A 16,711-nucleotide genomic window follows, 5' to 3' on the forward strand; every position below is an offset into this window, starting at 1 on the left:
ATTCTTTGGTCAAAAGAAACTTGACCAATTCCCATTTCCATCGGGAATTTTATCTTCAGGTGCTTTGTTGAAACTATAGCACCTAACTTCAATAAAGATGGCCTTCCGAGAATGATGTTGTAAGCCGGAAGTTCTCGAACCACCAAGAAATTTACCCAAACAGTAGCTTCTTTGGGGAAGCTTCTAATCGACAGATCTAGCTGTACTGATCCTTCTGCTATTGCGGATGATCCCGCAAAGCCATATAAGTGTGTGGATGATGGCTCCATCAAGTCTTCATCCACTTTAAGCTTTTGATAAGCTGCATAAAATAAAAGGTCTGCAGCAGACCCGGTGTCAACTAACACCCTATGCACTTCTCGGCGTGCAATCTCTACCATGATGACTATGGCATCATCATGAGGTAAACAGACGCCTCTTTCATCTTCCTCACCGAAGTTGATCGAAACCTCACCATTCGGTCTTTTCCGCTTCTGTGTTTCTCAAGTTCCAACAAACTTGGATTTGGCTTTCAGCTTCCGGAGTGACTCAGGTTCGGGACCTCCAAATATTGTTAGCATGGGTGACCGAGTGGCATCGATCACTTCCTTACCTTTCTTAGATTTAGGAGCCTCCGTCGGTTGTTCCGGACTAACCAAATGTTCCCTCTTGTTACCTGTGTCTCGCGGTTCCGTTCGTCTTCGTCTGACGAGATTGGACAAATGTCCCTGAAATATCAATCTTTCAATATCCGCCTTTAAATGTCTGCAATCATTGGTATAATGACCGTAATCCTTGTGGAAACGGCAATACCTTTCTCTATCCTGCTCCCCAGGCTTCGTGGGAAGCTTTGGTGGCCATTTCAAGATATTTTGTCTCTTGATAATGTTTAAGATATCAGCCCGAGGAGTATTTAATGGAGTATACTCACTTTAACCGGGAGATCTTTGCCGCCATGCCTGGTGAGGCTTTCCAACTCGATCACGAACATTTTGCTTCGGCCTCTGCTTGTTCTCAGGGGCCTTATGTTCTTTTGTAGAGGCTTTATTATCCCCCTGGCGTGCATCTAGGATCTCCGTCACCTCTACCTGCTTCTGACACCTTTGTACCAGTTTAGCATAAGTGGTAGGCATGTCTTGGAGTAGTAACTCCAAGAGCCGTCGGTTAGTGAGTCCAGTGAACAAAGCAGTTTTAGCTACTTGTTCATCTAGATTCTCTATCTCCATTGTGATCCTGTTAAATCTTTTCAGATATTCCCGAATCGATTCACTTTTACCTTGTTTGATAATGAACAAGGTCTCCTCGATCTTTTTGATTTGGATTCCACTTTGGAATCGTCCTATGAATTTTCGCACCAATTCTTCAAAATTCACGATCCTTCCTGACGGGAGATTCGAAAACCATTTTTGTGCTACTCTAATCAAGGATGAACCGAAAACCCTGCAAAGGATTTCATCAGAATTACCCGCAATAGCCATAGTCTGCTGATAGTAACTGATATGAGCGGTGGGATCTCTCGAACCATTGAACGTGGAAAAGGTGGGCAAACGGAAATTGTGAGAAAATTGATATCCGGCTATGGACTTGGCAAACGGAGTCTTTCGAATAATCGAATAAATATCATCAGTTATTCTCCCTCTCGCCAATTGTCCGAGTTTTTGATTAATATTGGCAAATTCTTGACCAATATGAGCTGATCGACCTCCGACAACACGATCATTCTCCCGAACCGCGCGCCTGATAGTTGGTGAGTGAGTTCGTACTCCTACACCCAATCTCGTATTTGAATCGGTTATGCTTCCTTGAGGTCCTTCAAACCGCTCATCTCTCCTAGGGAGTTCTCCAGTCCTCCTAGGTTTTCTTTCTCTCCTCCGCTCTCCTTCCCGGAAATTTTGACCGACATTCTGGTCATCGATCAGTCTTTGCTCCCTTTGTAATGTGCGCCTTCCCACATCACGGTGATCAAGTGCTTGCGGTGCCACCACTTGCCTGGTCAACGTACGGAGCGTCTGACTCACCTCCAATAACTGGAGTTTCAGTTGATCCAGTTGATACTGGAGCGGATCTGGAGGATTATTACCTCCCTGTCCACCATCCTCCCGTACTTCAAGAAGTCGACTTCCCTCAGGAATATCTGGATTATTTCCTCCTGGAATTTGAACGTCAGCCTCTCGCAGGGCCACCGCAGCTGCTGCTGCTGCTGCCGATGATCTGGTAACCATGGCCTTTTGAAGCGATTCCCATAGACGACGCCAAATGATGCGTCCAAAATCTGCTCAGCCCTTAGATCTCCTGTGTATGACATGCAAAAACGAACGTCAGATGTGGCCTGGCTGCTGGGGTCGGGAGTCCACCTTCCGAAGGCTAAGTTAGTTGATGAATTTAATCATAAACGTCTCTGCTTGATTACAGAGCTAAGGAATAAATAACGAGAATACGATTCAAAATGTATATGTCCTCTCTATCTTGTGGGTAGGTGATGTCTTATATAGTATACCTTCAAATCTCCTTCATTGGATGTATTTGAGCCTTCTTCGGATAGCTGTTAGATCTTAACGGATAGGATTCGTTGAGTGATAAATCCGTATTAGGTTTGGCTAATAGATAACTCCTTCGTTGATACGACTGTTATATGGTAGTTATCCATATAATAGCAATAAGTATTTGCCGCAAGTGCTACTACTTGTCTCCTTGACAATTAGCTCATTCCGAATATAACGGATTAGAGCGTGCTTGTTACTAAGTTAGTTTACTTCCTTAGCAAGCTACCTTTGAACCCGGCCGCTCGGAAGCGAATCGATTCCTTTCATCCCGACCGGGGTTGATGGTCGAACCAAGGATGAACCCGATTCGATTATATTTTCTCCATATCAGTAGTAAAGAATGGTTGTGATGGTGGTTTTACTTTGAGCTTCGGGTCAATAAAGTAATTTGGGCCAAGAATGAACTTGGCTTGCATGATGGCTTCTTTGAGAGTACCGTATTCTTTATATCTTGGAGTTGGGTAATTCTATATTGCTTGGACGACATCTTCCTAGTCAAAGATTATATCATTTAGTATTGCCTTCAAATACTACATATAATTTAGATTTCCTTCTATTTGTTTTGGCTTGGGCAAAGAGTAATGCTACTGCATTAAGAGCATTAGGTACAGCAAACTGAAGCTTTTTGTTTCTAACACTTTTAGTAACCAGTCACAGGAAGCATATTTGCCACGTGTGACTATAACGGTTGTTTTGGTATTAATGCATATTTTGTTTACCCAAAGAGAAGTAGTACTGTATATTTTCACTTCTCCGAAGGTCAGGAGCGCGTATGGTTGAGAGGGACTACTAAGATTTTGATAGCTGGCATGGGGTCCTATTATTTGAATATTTAATTTCTAAATTGATCAGCACAGATGATTGGCAAGTGGAAATTATGATAGGAAGAACTCTTCAACCCAAGCCGGCCGGATAAAATTTGAACCAAATCCTTTTCGGCCTACGGTTTTATGAAACCACCAGAAACCAAAACTCTGGATTTTGGAACTATTGAACCCAAAACCGATAAAATATTTGTTTGGTTCGGTTTAACCTTCACGACCAACGAAATCCGATTCATATAGACCGGAACGACCGGTTGACGACCCGCCGTGGACGATGGAAAGAGTCGTCCACGGTCCGACAAGCGTTGAACCACTCGAGTTATTCATCTTTCTTGTGTGATAAAGCAATTCCCCACTGGAGAAGGTATCGGATCACTGTTGTCAGCTCATTGCTTTCTCACCACTGAATCGATCGCTCAGGTGTAAATCATGGGAATCTCGTTGAGCAGAAGAAGGAACAACGATCTCTATCACAATCCATCGCATACTCAGCTGATCTACTCTTCTTCCGCGACTCCTGAACTATCTGCTCCTCTCCCTTCTTCGAGCTATCTTTCACCACCGCTTCAAACGCCACCACCACCGGCCCCGCCGCCACCGCCACCGCCGCCGAACTATTTCTTTGCGGCGAACGCTCCGTACCATCCTCCGCCTCAGAATCCTTACCCTCCACCTCCTCCTCCCCCTCCGTATCCATCCTACTATCAGTATGCGGGTGGTTATAACACCTGCGGATATGCTGGATCCGTTATGGTTCAAGGTCGTTCCAATTACTACGCAAATCCGGGCTATGACGCACCTGTGATGAGGAATCCCTGGTTTCCTTTGCAACCTCAGCAGACTCCACCTCCTTATGTTGACCATCAGAATGCTAAAAAGGTCAAGAACGATGTCAATGTCCGTAAGGATACCATAAAACTTGAAGTCGATCCGATGCACCCGGACTGCCATTTAGTTTCCTTTACTTTCGATGCTATGGTCGATGGCAGGTATGAAGCTTTCATGGTTTGTGGTCATGTTCATTTCTATTGTTAGAATTTATTTATTTTTTATTTTTTAAATTCATTGGTATGAGCTGACATTGTTCGTATGTGTGATTCTCCCAATTCATTGTGAAGGGTAATTCTTCGTGAGTTTTTAGTTTCAAGAATTATTTATTGAACAATGAGAAGCTTTTACGTATGGATGGGGTAAATGATATTCCAAATAATTGGTGGGGGCAGAGGTCGCTAAAATGCTATGAATTTTGGAGTATTTGTTAGGTTCTAAACTTTCAGTATCTCAACCATAACCGTCACAAATTCAAGACACAGAAAGGGCAACTTGCAGAGATAAAACTGTGTTAGCTACCAGAAGGCAGGAAGGACTACATAAGTAGTTAGACAGGTTTTCTTTATTTTTTGTGTTTTCAACATTTTTGTTAGGTTTTAACACAATACCAGCTAGTGGGCAACTATCTTTGCGTATGCCTTGTTCCTGGTGTTATGGATCTTCGGGGTTTCTTAGCTTCCTATTAAGACTGAAAGTTTCAACCTGTCTTATCCCCATCTAATTTCTCATTATTCTAAACACCAATTATCTCAAAAAGGTAAAACGTTGCAATCTGATTAGTCAGTCATTTTTAAGGGGTCTAAACATTGGTCTACCTGCCAAAGAACTTCTGGAAGAGCTTTGCTTACAATAATTAGGTTGATATTTTCTGCAGGAGGGGAGTTAACTTTCTAGCTATGATGTGAATCAGATTCAGGGCCACAGTGAGGGCTGAAACAGGGACTAGGGTAATAGCCCAACACCCTATGGCCCTTTAGGAAGCCAGGGGTATTTTGGTAATTGTGGTTTGTTTTAGTCGAGTCAACTTAGGGTTTGTTGGATCCAGTTTGTTAGTAGGATTCCAACTCTTTTCTTGTTTTTGAATTTGGTCAAGTTTTGGATAAGTTATTGACAAGTCCTAGTCAAGTTAGGAGTCCCAATTAGAGAGGGATTCCCTTAATCACAATCCAGTTTTTCAAGGACTTTAGATCTACTCTTATTTTGTAATTTGGATAATTCTAGGGTGAGTTATGACAGAGTCCTCAGTCCAATTAGAGTTCTAATAAGAATCACCTTGTAAGGTTGAGTCCAGTCATTCATGTAAGGCTATAAAATAAGGCCTTTAGCTTGTAGGCAAGGACAAACTTGATGTTAATAAAATTTGAGAATTGGAAGGTGCCAAGGTTGGAGTCGTGGGTTTCCCTAGGAAGGGAGACTTGTGGCTGCTGCTGTATGTTCACAATTTCTGCAAAACTGAAGTTCTTTTAAGTCCCCATTCCCACCTATGGAAGCCCAATTTTAGGGTTAGGGTTCCTAGGATGGTCTCCCTAAAATTAAGGGTTTGCCCAAAATATTCCAGCAAATAAATGAAAAATATTATGGGATGCCTATGGTTTTCTCAAAAAGTTGTTGGAAACTCTTAGGAGGGATATGGGTTGCTTTGATCTAGATGGGAATTGGAGGAAAGACTAGGAACAAGTTGGGGATCCAATGGGATGATGGGGAGAAGTTAGGGTTTTAACAAACCCTAATGGGTGGAACTTTGGAGGGAAAACGGTTCAATTTGGAGAATGGGATGGGAAAGGGTTGTGAACATCTTGTGCAATCTTTTTTTCTTCCTTCTTTTCTTTCTTTTTCTTGGTTTCAGATCTGCCGTAAGTCAGAAACAGTGGTGGGGAGGGATGTGATGAAGAAAAGAGAGGAAAAGAGGGAGTCGCAGGGTATGGGAGAGGTGTGGGAAGGGCTGGGAAGGATCACAGTGGGTAAGGGAAGGGTTTTAAGGGCTGTCAGGGGCTGTGGAGATGCTGCCTGGGTACGACAGAAAGAGGGAAAGGAGTTTAGGGTTTGTGCAAGCCGGGGAAGGGGCTGGGGTTGGTGCGATGAGAATAGGAGGTGGTGAGAGGGGGTGGGGGTCTGCTGTACTTGGAGGCTGCTGATGGCCATGGATGCTGGAGACTGGAAGAAGAGAGCTAGATTTTTGAAGAAGGTGCTCTCAATCTTGACTCAACTTTGGCCTCCTCAACAGGGACACGATTCTTAACTCAATCAATTCTTTTTCAAATAATCAGACCTAAAGATTATAATGAAAAAAAAACTAGGCTTCTTATACCTTGCACTAAAAGACTTTGATCTGATTGGGAATCCTTTATAATTTAGGATTCCCCTTACATTTAACACCCAATTGAAAGACTTTAACTTAAACTAGACAACTAATGGAATCTTCTTGAAAACAGATTCCTTAAGACAATAAGACTCAAACACAAGGAAAGGAACTCTTCTTGTAATAAAAGACTTATAAGAGTCCTTTAAAGAAAGACTTCGAAGGACTCAATAACTCACCTCACAAATCAAACCAAAACTTCTAAACTAAACAAGAGACTGAAAATTAAAAATAAAATTCTGAAAATTAATTCCAGCAGATAATTGGGGCTGAAATTGACCAAAATGTCCCTCGAGGAGGGTTTGGCCAGCCCTAGATTGGCCACTTTGGAGTGACCTTGGGGCCCACTCCAGGGTTTTAGCTAGGGGGTGAACCCTTGTTTGCATCACCCCCCCTTCAAGCAAGTACAAACAGAACTCCATCCCAGTGCCTACCCTTTTCCCATTCTCTCTTGTTGCCTCTCTATTTCCCCTTCCCCCCCATCTCCGAGCCCCAATTCTTCAAATCCAGCCCCCTCCCTATCACAAGCTTCCCTCCCCTTCCCATAACCCCTGCGGCAGCACCACTTATCTCCCCTTCCCGTTCTCCCTTAATTTCCAAACTCCTTTCATTCATTACATCCTCCCCCCTCCACCTCTTTTCTATTTTCTTCTTCTTTTCCCTTTTCTCTCTTGCTGCAGTGCTGGGATTTCTAGAATTTTCCCAAACCCTAAACCCCATATATACCCCCCCCTTTAGGAATCAAATTCCTTCCATCTACCCTACCTTCGAGAAGTGCAACCCCCTCTGTTCTCCCAAAACCCTATTAAAACCCAACATCATCTTCTTCCCCAAACCCTAACCTTACCTTCATAACTTTCAAACCCTAATTCCTTTTAGGATTACCTTCCCCAAGCTCCCTTCTTGGCCTTCGACTATAACACTAGCTGTAGCCATCCCCCTTGAAACCGTAATTCCTAAACTCCAAATTTCAGAACCCTAAACTTGAAAAAAATTCAAATATGAAACTAATTTACAACAAGGTTTAGGATTGAATTTCAACCAACCCTAATCCCTAGCCTTACCCAAACCTAGTCTCTCTCACCTCCCAACTCTAGAACCCTATCTTCATCCCTAATCCTACAACCACAGGGTACTAAACCCTAAACTTATTCTTGTTTCAACTTGAATAAGATTCTGGTGGTGAACTCTAGATTTTGGGTTCACATCAACACAGCTATGGACGAATCAGCAGTAGCCAGACAATTAGAGGCTATATAGACTACCTTGACTAATGTGGTAGCCCAATTACAAGCGTTGAACAATAAAGTGACTGCCCTAGAACAACCCGCAGAAGAAGTCTTGCCCTTTCCTCCTTCACCCCCAAGGGTCCATTCTTAGATTGTTCTACTCATCTTGGAGGGACCAGTGAACAAAATAGATATAGGGATGATGCTCAAGTTGGTGGATATAGGGAATACAAGGATGCAAATGGTCATACTCACGAATCTAGGGTATGACAATCCTATCTATGATAGGTTTGAGACAGAGGAAAGATAGCCGCGTGGGAGAGGCCAGCAGCAAACACCCCTTCCTTGGAGGAACATATTCGATCTTCTTCCAATGGAGCCCAAGACCATAGAAGGGGAGCAGGCCATTATAAGGTAAAACTTGAACTAAAAGAATTCAATGGATCATTAGACCTATAAGTGTTAATGACTGGAGAGCTGCCCTAGATGACTACTTTGATTGGTATGACCTATTAGAGGACCGAAAGATGGGCTAGCCAAAACCAAACTAGTAGGTGTCGCTAGAGACTAGTAGAACACTATGGAGAGACAGAGTTGTACTAGGAGGGTAAAGAGCTCATGACTTCGAACTAGATTGAGACGGGAGTTGCCAGAGAGGTACTTACTAACAAGACTACAAGAACAATTCCACAGGTTGAGCATGGCACCATGTTCGTTGCCGACTACGTCTAGCAGTTTGATTTTCTATCCTCGAGGATAGGGACTAGGGAGCGCAAGCTGTTGACATTATTCAAGTTAGGCTTGGTTTGAAGTATGATATAGGTGGCTTAAGTGTGACTGACGTAGAGGATCTCAAAGGCTTGTTTGACAAAGCCCCGTGAGCTAAAATTGTACTATCATAAAAAAGGGCAAAGTAGTTAAGACTACCAGAAGAACCCAACCAGCACCATGCCTTTCACTCCCTCCACTATAGTTCCTTTAAGAGGGAATCCACCTAGGCCAAATTTCAGTGCAAGACACCCAATCATCAACAACAACCTAGGTGAATGTTTTTATTGTCATGACAAGGGGCACTTTGCTAGAGAGTGTCCTCAAAGAAGGGCTATTCGACAGTCGACACCAACCAAAAGGGTCTTGGAAGAAGTAGTTTGCTCTCCACTAGAAGCAGAGCTAGAGGAGGAATGCGCAAAAGAATACATGGACCACAGCCCACATTGGAACATGGTGTCCAAGATCCTAATGACTAAGCTTGAAGGTGAAGACTGGAGGAGTAGCATATTCCACACTAGACTCAAGGCAGGAGGACATCTAGCTTAAACCATCGTGGACAGGGAAGCAGTGTCAATGTGGTGTCTGAGAGCTTTGTTAAGAGAGTAGGACTCAAATACTGAAAAGCACCCCCAACCTACAAGGTCTCCTTCCTCAACAATGTTAGAGTTAAGGTAACTTCCAGGTGTCTAGTGCCAATAACTCTACACTCTTACTCTAATGAGATTTGGTGCACCGTAGTTCCCATAAAGCTTATAGACATCATCCTTGGAAAACCGTGGTTGTTCTGCAACAACGTCATCATCACCTGTAAGGGGCAACTGTGTGTTCAAACACAAGGGACAATAGATTGTGCGTGTGCCCCTTAACCTACTAGAAGAATTCAAGAAGACTGCCCTCTGGACAAACTAGAAGGTGGTCCCACCTAAGGTTGCTAGAGGGAAGGCCAACACAGACTCACTAGGCATCACTCTAGGATCACGTGAAGGTTAGAGGAAGCTTATCCATTCATCGAGAATGGATGCTCTCAAGATGGGGAGAGTTAATGTGAACTAGATTCAAGACCACAATAAGGGAAAATACAGGGCCTAGGCGGATAACCCAACACCCTACGGCCTTATAGTAAAACCAGGGGTATTTTGGTAATTTTTGCTTTTTTAGTTGTGTCAACTTAGGTTTGTTAGATCCAGTGTGTTGGTAGGATTCCAACTTTGTTCTTGTCTTCGAATTTGGTCAAGTTTTGGATAAGTTATTGAAGAGTCATAGTCAAATTGGGAGTCCCAATTATGGAGAGATTCCCTTAGTCACGATCCAATTTATTCAAGGAGTCTAGATCTACTCTAATTTTGTAATTTGGATCATTTTAGGTTGTAATTTGTAATTTGGATTTGGGGTGAGACTAGCAGGGGTCTTAACAGAGATCAACATGACTTAGACTTAGAGAAGCTTTATCAAACAATACCTTGATCAAGAAATGAGACCAACAGGAATGGAAATGGCAGAGCAAGAAGGTTAAAGAAAATCCTGATTTTCGAGCAAAGACACACCACACTACCAAGTTGTGTGGCACAAAAGCCTGAGTTTTTTTTCATGTTATGAGACAAGTCAGATAGGCAGAAAACAGTGAGCAGTTCTCTAGTTTGCAATTTGTATAGTGGTTATATGGTGATGTGAACATGGTTGAACACCCCCCCCCCCCACCCAAAAAAAAAAATAAAAAAACAAATAATTGGGCCAAAGTTCAGACCAAGGAAGTCAATCCAAAGCTGGCTGAATTCCCCTCAAGGGAATTTGGTCATTTTAAAGGCTATTAGGGCTCAATATGGATCTAGATTGAATCCCCTTGGTCCAAGGTTGTGGACCTAATTTTATTTTTTATTTGGATTAGTAAATTTTGAGTTATGACGAGTCCAAGTCCATTATAAGTTAGTTTTGGATAAGATAAGATTCCTTATCCAAGGGGGTTCTTATCTTTTAGGAGTTCTTTTTTTTTTTTGGGAGTTCTATTTTGATTTAAAGTTGTTGATTGAGTCCTAAGTTATCTAATTCTGGAGTTGGGATACTTATCTTTTAGGGTTTTCCAACCCCAATCAAAGTCTTTTGTTTTCAGGTTATAAATAGTCCATTCATGCAATGTAATTTTCAGTTTTGATGAATAGAGTTTATTGAGTGTTTAATTGCCAAGTTGTGGCAGGTTTTCTTTGAGGGGGATCCTGTGGTTATCTATTCAGAGTATTCTTTCAGCATTCAAGCATTCCAGCACTCTTCATTCAAGCTTCAAGTTTTGTTCTGTAATTCCAACAAGCTCCTTCAACCTTCAAACAAGACTTCCAGCCATCAACAACTAGAAGATCCCCACCCTCAATCCCTACCTTCCCCCCCCTGTCCGTGACCCTTCCACCCTCTTCCCCTTTAGTGCGCAACCCTAGAGACACCTTCCCCTGCCACTGTAGGTCTCCCCTACTCTTCCCCCTCTTGCAGATCCCTGGAAACTACCGCAATCCCATCGCAAGGACTCCCCCACCCTTCTGCTTCAGTTACAGCCCAGCCCTACCCCATCCCCTTGCATTCAAGAGCTCCTCTGCTTCCCCTTCTTCCCCATGATAGCAGCAGCAGCTCCACCCCCTGTTAAGTTCTTTTCCCTGGTCCCTTTAGAACTCCTAAGATCTCTGAATCAGTGAATCCTAGTTTTGAAATTGCAGAACCAGCATAGACAAACCCAAATCCCACCCTGGCTGAGGTCTACCCTAACCCGAGAATTGACTTTAACTTGAATTTCAAATCTGGAATTCAGTTTACAGTAGAACTCAGATCTGACTCCCTGTTACAGTAAGCTCTAGAGCATGGTGGGAGATTTAGCGAGATATCTGGGATTTTTTCATAAACCGAGACGAGATGAAGGGCGAGATTTGCAAAATGGGATATCTAGCTCGAGATCTCACCATATCTCGCTGGAACTCTCAATTTTTCCCCAATTTTTTGTAGATTTCGGCCAAAGTTTCACTTGCAACTGCTCTTAGACATCTACAACATCAAAGGAAGCTCAATCATCCTCTACTTGTCTTTTGAACTTATGCGTTAATGACTTATATAGAACTTCTAACGATTGTATACTTTTATCATTCTATTCTTGAAAGTCAAGATTGTAATACTCATATGAATGTTATCTTGATGACATTTAAGTTATTTGATGTATTTGATACACTTGATTTTCATTTATATGCCTTAATGGATTACATGTTATATAACCTTGCATTCTCTAATCGTACAACATTAATGGTTTTATATTACATGTTACATAACCTTGCATTCTCTAATCCTACAACATTTCGGTTTCACACTATGGGTAGACTTAGAAATCATACTTAGGGCTGTTTTCTCACAAATCCAAGGCCACTAGTGTGTTCAAAAGGCCTTAAATAGGCTAAAATACCAAATTTTAGCCCAACTGGGACCCTAAAACCCGCTGAGATGGGCTATCGAGTTGACGCCCAAAAAATGGCATATCTCGACCGAGATCTCGCCGAGATGGTCGAGATCTCAGTTTTTCATGGTAGCGAGATCTCCTACCGTGCTCGAGAGTACCCTACAACCCCTAAAAGATACCTCCCTTTTGGTGGAATTTCCTGGGCAAACCAAGTCTGGGGAAATTACTAAAATACACCTAACCCTAGACCTGGTTTACACCATATATGCATAAGAACAGAAACATATTAATCTAGAGGAATATGTAAAGTTACCTCAAAATTGAAGCTAGATTTGAAGCTTGATGAAGATGGGCAAGAGGAAACTATATTAGGATAAGAATGGAAAACCATATCCAAACCACTTTAACACAGATTCACGGCATTATAAGTAAAAATATGGTAGTATCAGAAACTATTCACATCCTCTGTTTGCACTTGTGAAGCCACAAAAACATGAGATTTATATCTTTGACCAGAACACTTCAAATCAAATCCATAATCCCTAGTTAAGAAAATTACAGAACATAGACTGAAGAAGACTATAAACTCATGGAGTTTAGAATAAAAGACTGAAGTGATCAGTAAAATCAGCATAGTCACAGAGTAAAAGACAACAGAGTTTCAAAAAATGGAGTTTCATTGGGAGAACAAAACTTTAAACAGAGGGAGACTGAAGAGAGGACAAGATGAGAGAGTATCTGTTAGGACCCTGGAATTAGGCCCTGTGGAGGAGAGAGAAAGAGAGAGAGAGGGCTACTGTTGGGATTATAAATAGGGGAGAAGTTGTGAGAAGCAGATATCAAGTATTTGATGTGAGTGTTAGGGCAGCCTCTGGCTGAGGGCACCATCCAGTGTAGGGGGCAACTGGCACCATTAGAGCCAGAATATCTTGTTAATTTCTCTGTTTTGATATTGAATTTCATATTTGATTTGAGGGATCTTATCGGTAACAAGTGCCTTCGCAGCTTTGAGGCTTGATTGAGGTTGAAGCGAAGACAATCCTCGCAGCTTCACAGAGGGAGACAAGCAGCTTCTCTTCGTGGAGAACCCCTATTGAGCGAGCACAGTGTTGAGAAACATTGGAAGGATTTGAGAGTGAGATGAGAGAGCAATAAGAATTGCTTTTAGATTTTTTTTCTGAAAAATGTGTACTTTTACTAATATGCCCTCAGTTTGCTTCATATGAATCACTTGAATTTAAATATTTACCACAAAAACAAGTAGAATGAATTTATGGCCCATAATCCATAATACACTTTCCTGTTATCTATTCTTTTAATTAAAATCAAGCATCATAATGGATACTAAACACGAACAAAAATGAATAACTATGCAGAAATGAGAATTAGAGATACCAAAAAGGCCCTTAGTCTCATTAGGTGGGTTTAAGGTAAATAATTATTTTTCAGATAGTGCAGCCACTGCCATTACTGGAGGCCTCCAATACTTCACCAAGCTAGTTTTTGAAACCAGTGTTTGTGAACAGGTTGTGATATCTGCTTTTGTTTGGTACATGGTAAGTAAAAGCCCCACAGATTTGCAAATTCTTGTTGGGGGAGAATTGGAAAGGGAGATTCCAAAGATTTGGAGGGCCTTCAATTATATAGGATGTAGTGCCTTTGGTTCTTCTTGTGTCACATGACTCACATCTGTGGTCAAGTCCAAATAGCTTGGAATTTATATTACACGCACATAATCGTGTGGATTGAACTAACTTATTGTTAAAAGCATTTCATAGACTTAGTTACTACTTGAACCAGCCAGTTGTTGGTTTGTTATGGTCAAATACTTGAGCTTTTACGGAAATAGATCTAGATTATTGTTATTGAACCGCCTATGATGTCTACTGTGTGTAGTTGCCATGGTGCCAAGGCAATCCAAGGCGTTTTTGGGCAGTCAAAGCACTTTGGTGGTGTTAAGGCAGTTTTAGTAATCAAAGTGTACATCACCCTTCCCCCCACTTTTTGACATAAATACATCATAGTTTGAGGGTTGACTTCTTATTTTGGGAATTTGAACTTTAAACTATTTTTATTGGCTTGAAATAGGGGATATCCTCTTGCCTAATAATAACTCTTTAAGTAAAAACATTCATTTAATTGATATTTGGCACAAGTGCTGTAACCTGGTTCAATACCAATGGAACCAGTGGAAGGCACCCTACAATATGGTGGTAGCTATGTAGGCACCTACAAATCAGCCTGGACGCCTAAGAGATGCCTTGGCAGCGCCTTAACAGCTATGGTTCCATGTGGTAATACATTTTCTTCTGATACATGTAGTCCATGTTCTTATTTGTGGAACATATCACTTTAAGCATTTTAATCAAGAAAGCCCTTTTGTTGGAACTTGTTTTATTATTTGAACAAGCATCTACACTATTTTTTTGCCTTTGTATCATGATACACATGATCTTTTCGAGGAACTGAACCACAAAGTGTTGGCTTGTTTGATTGATCTTGACATACCAATTGTAATTAATTCTTAAGATGCAGACATATCATGCCATTAATTCTGACATTAATTTTCCTCATTGATGACAGTATCACTATCTTCTACTTTGCAAAAGAAGGGGCAGACTGCAGTTTCAGTCCACTGTATCCTGAGGCCTATATGCCAGTTAGAATTCCTTTTCAGAAAGGTTTGGGCCAGAAATTCAGTCAGTCTCCAGGGACTGGAATTGACCTTGGCTTTTTTGAGTTGGACGATCTTTCTAAGCCATCACCGGGAGAAGATGTTTTCCCGCTTGTTATTTTAGCTGAAGCATGCCTACCACCTCTGCCCATGGATGATCAACTTGGTCAGTCTCTGCCACCAACCACATCCTCTCATGCACAGATTACTCAAGCCATCTTAGAAAAGAATAACGGGGTATCATTTAAAGTGAGAGTTGTGAAGCAGATACTTTGGGTTGACGGTGTTCGCTATGAACTTCGTGAAATTTATGGAATTGGTAACCCAGTTGAAGCTGACTTCGATGATAACGACCAAGGGAAGGAGTGTGTTATTTGTATGACAGAACCCAAGGATACAGCTGTCTTGCCTTGTCGACATATGGTAAGAACCTTCAAGAGCATATGTGTTCTATCATTTGGAGAAATAATATAACATTCAGGTTAATATGCATCCTCGTGCATGTGGCTTATGGACAAGAGGATGTGATATGTTAACTTGCTAAATTCCCTTCCCTGGAGTTTTTATCTTGGTAAAAAGATAACCCAATTTACCCCAACCATTCAATCTTTTGTGGTCTTCTGGACAGCTTTAAAGGCATCATATGCATAATATCTGCAGAAGAGCCAATAGACTGGATGATTGGGTCACTTGAATGCAACTTGATGTATCCAGTACAATGTTGGTTATGTTTGTTGGTCCTTTCTCTGGTTCAGCCACGATATTGGAGATTTAAGAAAACTTTGTGATCTTCAATTATGAATTTCCAGAAAATTGAAGTATGAAAATATCTCAATAGCATCAGGATTTTGAGACTGAAAAATTCTCAAAATTTTTTTTTTCATTGTGATAAGTTCTTCCTCAATCTGTTTAGGAAAGGATCTCCTTAACAGGCAGATGCAGTTTTCCCACATTGAAGAGTGATGTGGCAAGTAGCCATTGGATATTTGAAAATAGGCCACATTTGAGATTTATTGTCTCAAATTTAATCAATTACCCTCCTGTGTATGTCTGTTTACCCTCCATTATGGTCCTGCATGCCCTCTTGGTTGTCCGAACTTTTCAATTCCTTGTCTCAACACTTGGCATTGGCCTGAAATTAAGCGCGTTGACCTTGTTTACACGTCCATCTTTTGATCCATCACATGGCAGATTTAGGTTCTGTTGTGGAGATTCTTTCCTTAACGTCTTGAGTATGAATACGCAGTCCTATTACAAGTTCTTGGAAAACAATTAAGGTCCCACCCACACACAAAAGAAAAAGGGAAGAAAAAAAAAAAAAAAAAAGAGAAGTTAAGGAAACAAATTAGTGATTTTTTTCCTTCTTTCGTAGCCTACAGTAGTTATTTGTAAACTTCTTTTTTGTGACAGTAGGTTGCTGCCTGCTTACTTAACAATCTTTGTTTCCTTTATGCTCACATTGGACAATGGTACTTCCTCTTCAGTGTATGTGCAGAGAATGTGCAAACGCATTGAGGCATCAATCTAATAAATGTCCAATATGCCGTCAGCCCATCGAGTCACTCTTAGAGATCAAAGTTGATGACGATGGTCGTATGGCTGGTGAAAGATATGTTTCTTGATATTCCAACTTGTGTGGCAAAAGGTTTTTTTTTGTTTTATCTTTTACTTTGGTATGTGCCTTTTTATTCATGTGTACTACTTATTCTACATAGATTGATCGTTCTTTGGGTTCCCATCACATCTACTGAATGATATGTCTAGTGTTGCGGTCTATTGCGGATTGTAAATATTGTTGTAAATAAAACATGAAAATAAAACATCATGTCTTGTTGGATTACTTTTTCTTTTTACAAAACATTTACTTTTTTATTTTTATTTTTATTCTTTTTGTGGATAATTTACAACAACACAATTGCTTGCCTTCCTCCTTCTAAAGGATTTTTCTGTAACACCACCTTTGCACCTTTTGAATAGCAGTTGCTTTTGTGACTCCCTTGTTTTGAAAGGTAGGAGAGGTGATGGTGGTGCTGATTTCTGAAGGAGAGTATTTTTCGGACTCCAAAGCGAGTAATAG

The 16,711-nt window shown here is 41.3% G+C and overlaps 1 protein-coding gene across 1 annotated transcript; it reads left to right on the forward strand.

The window, feature by feature from the left end:
• The first annotated feature begins 3,639 nt into the window (after positions 1–3,639).
• On the forward strand, positions 3,640–16,474 carry LOC149028689 (putative E3 ubiquitin-protein ligase LUL4). Its single transcript, XM_089138690.1, has 3 exons — positions 3,640–4,335; positions 14,544–15,057; positions 16,119–16,474. Exons 1-3 carry the CDS (start codon positions 3,776–3,778, stop codon positions 16,254–16,256), a joined length of 1,212 nt encoding a protein of 403 aa, XP_088994816.1. The 5' UTR covers positions 3,640–3,775; the 3' UTR covers positions 16,257–16,474.
• Positions 16,475–16,711: the final 237 nt, after the last annotated feature.

Source organism: Hakea prostrata, chromosome 1 (genome assembly GCF_041222555.1).
Source record: "Hakea prostrata isolate BN-2017 chromosome 1, UWA_Hpros_2, whole genome shotgun sequence".
Classification (NCBI taxonomy): Eukaryota; Viridiplantae; Streptophyta; class Magnoliopsida; order Proteales; family Proteaceae; genus Hakea; species Hakea prostrata.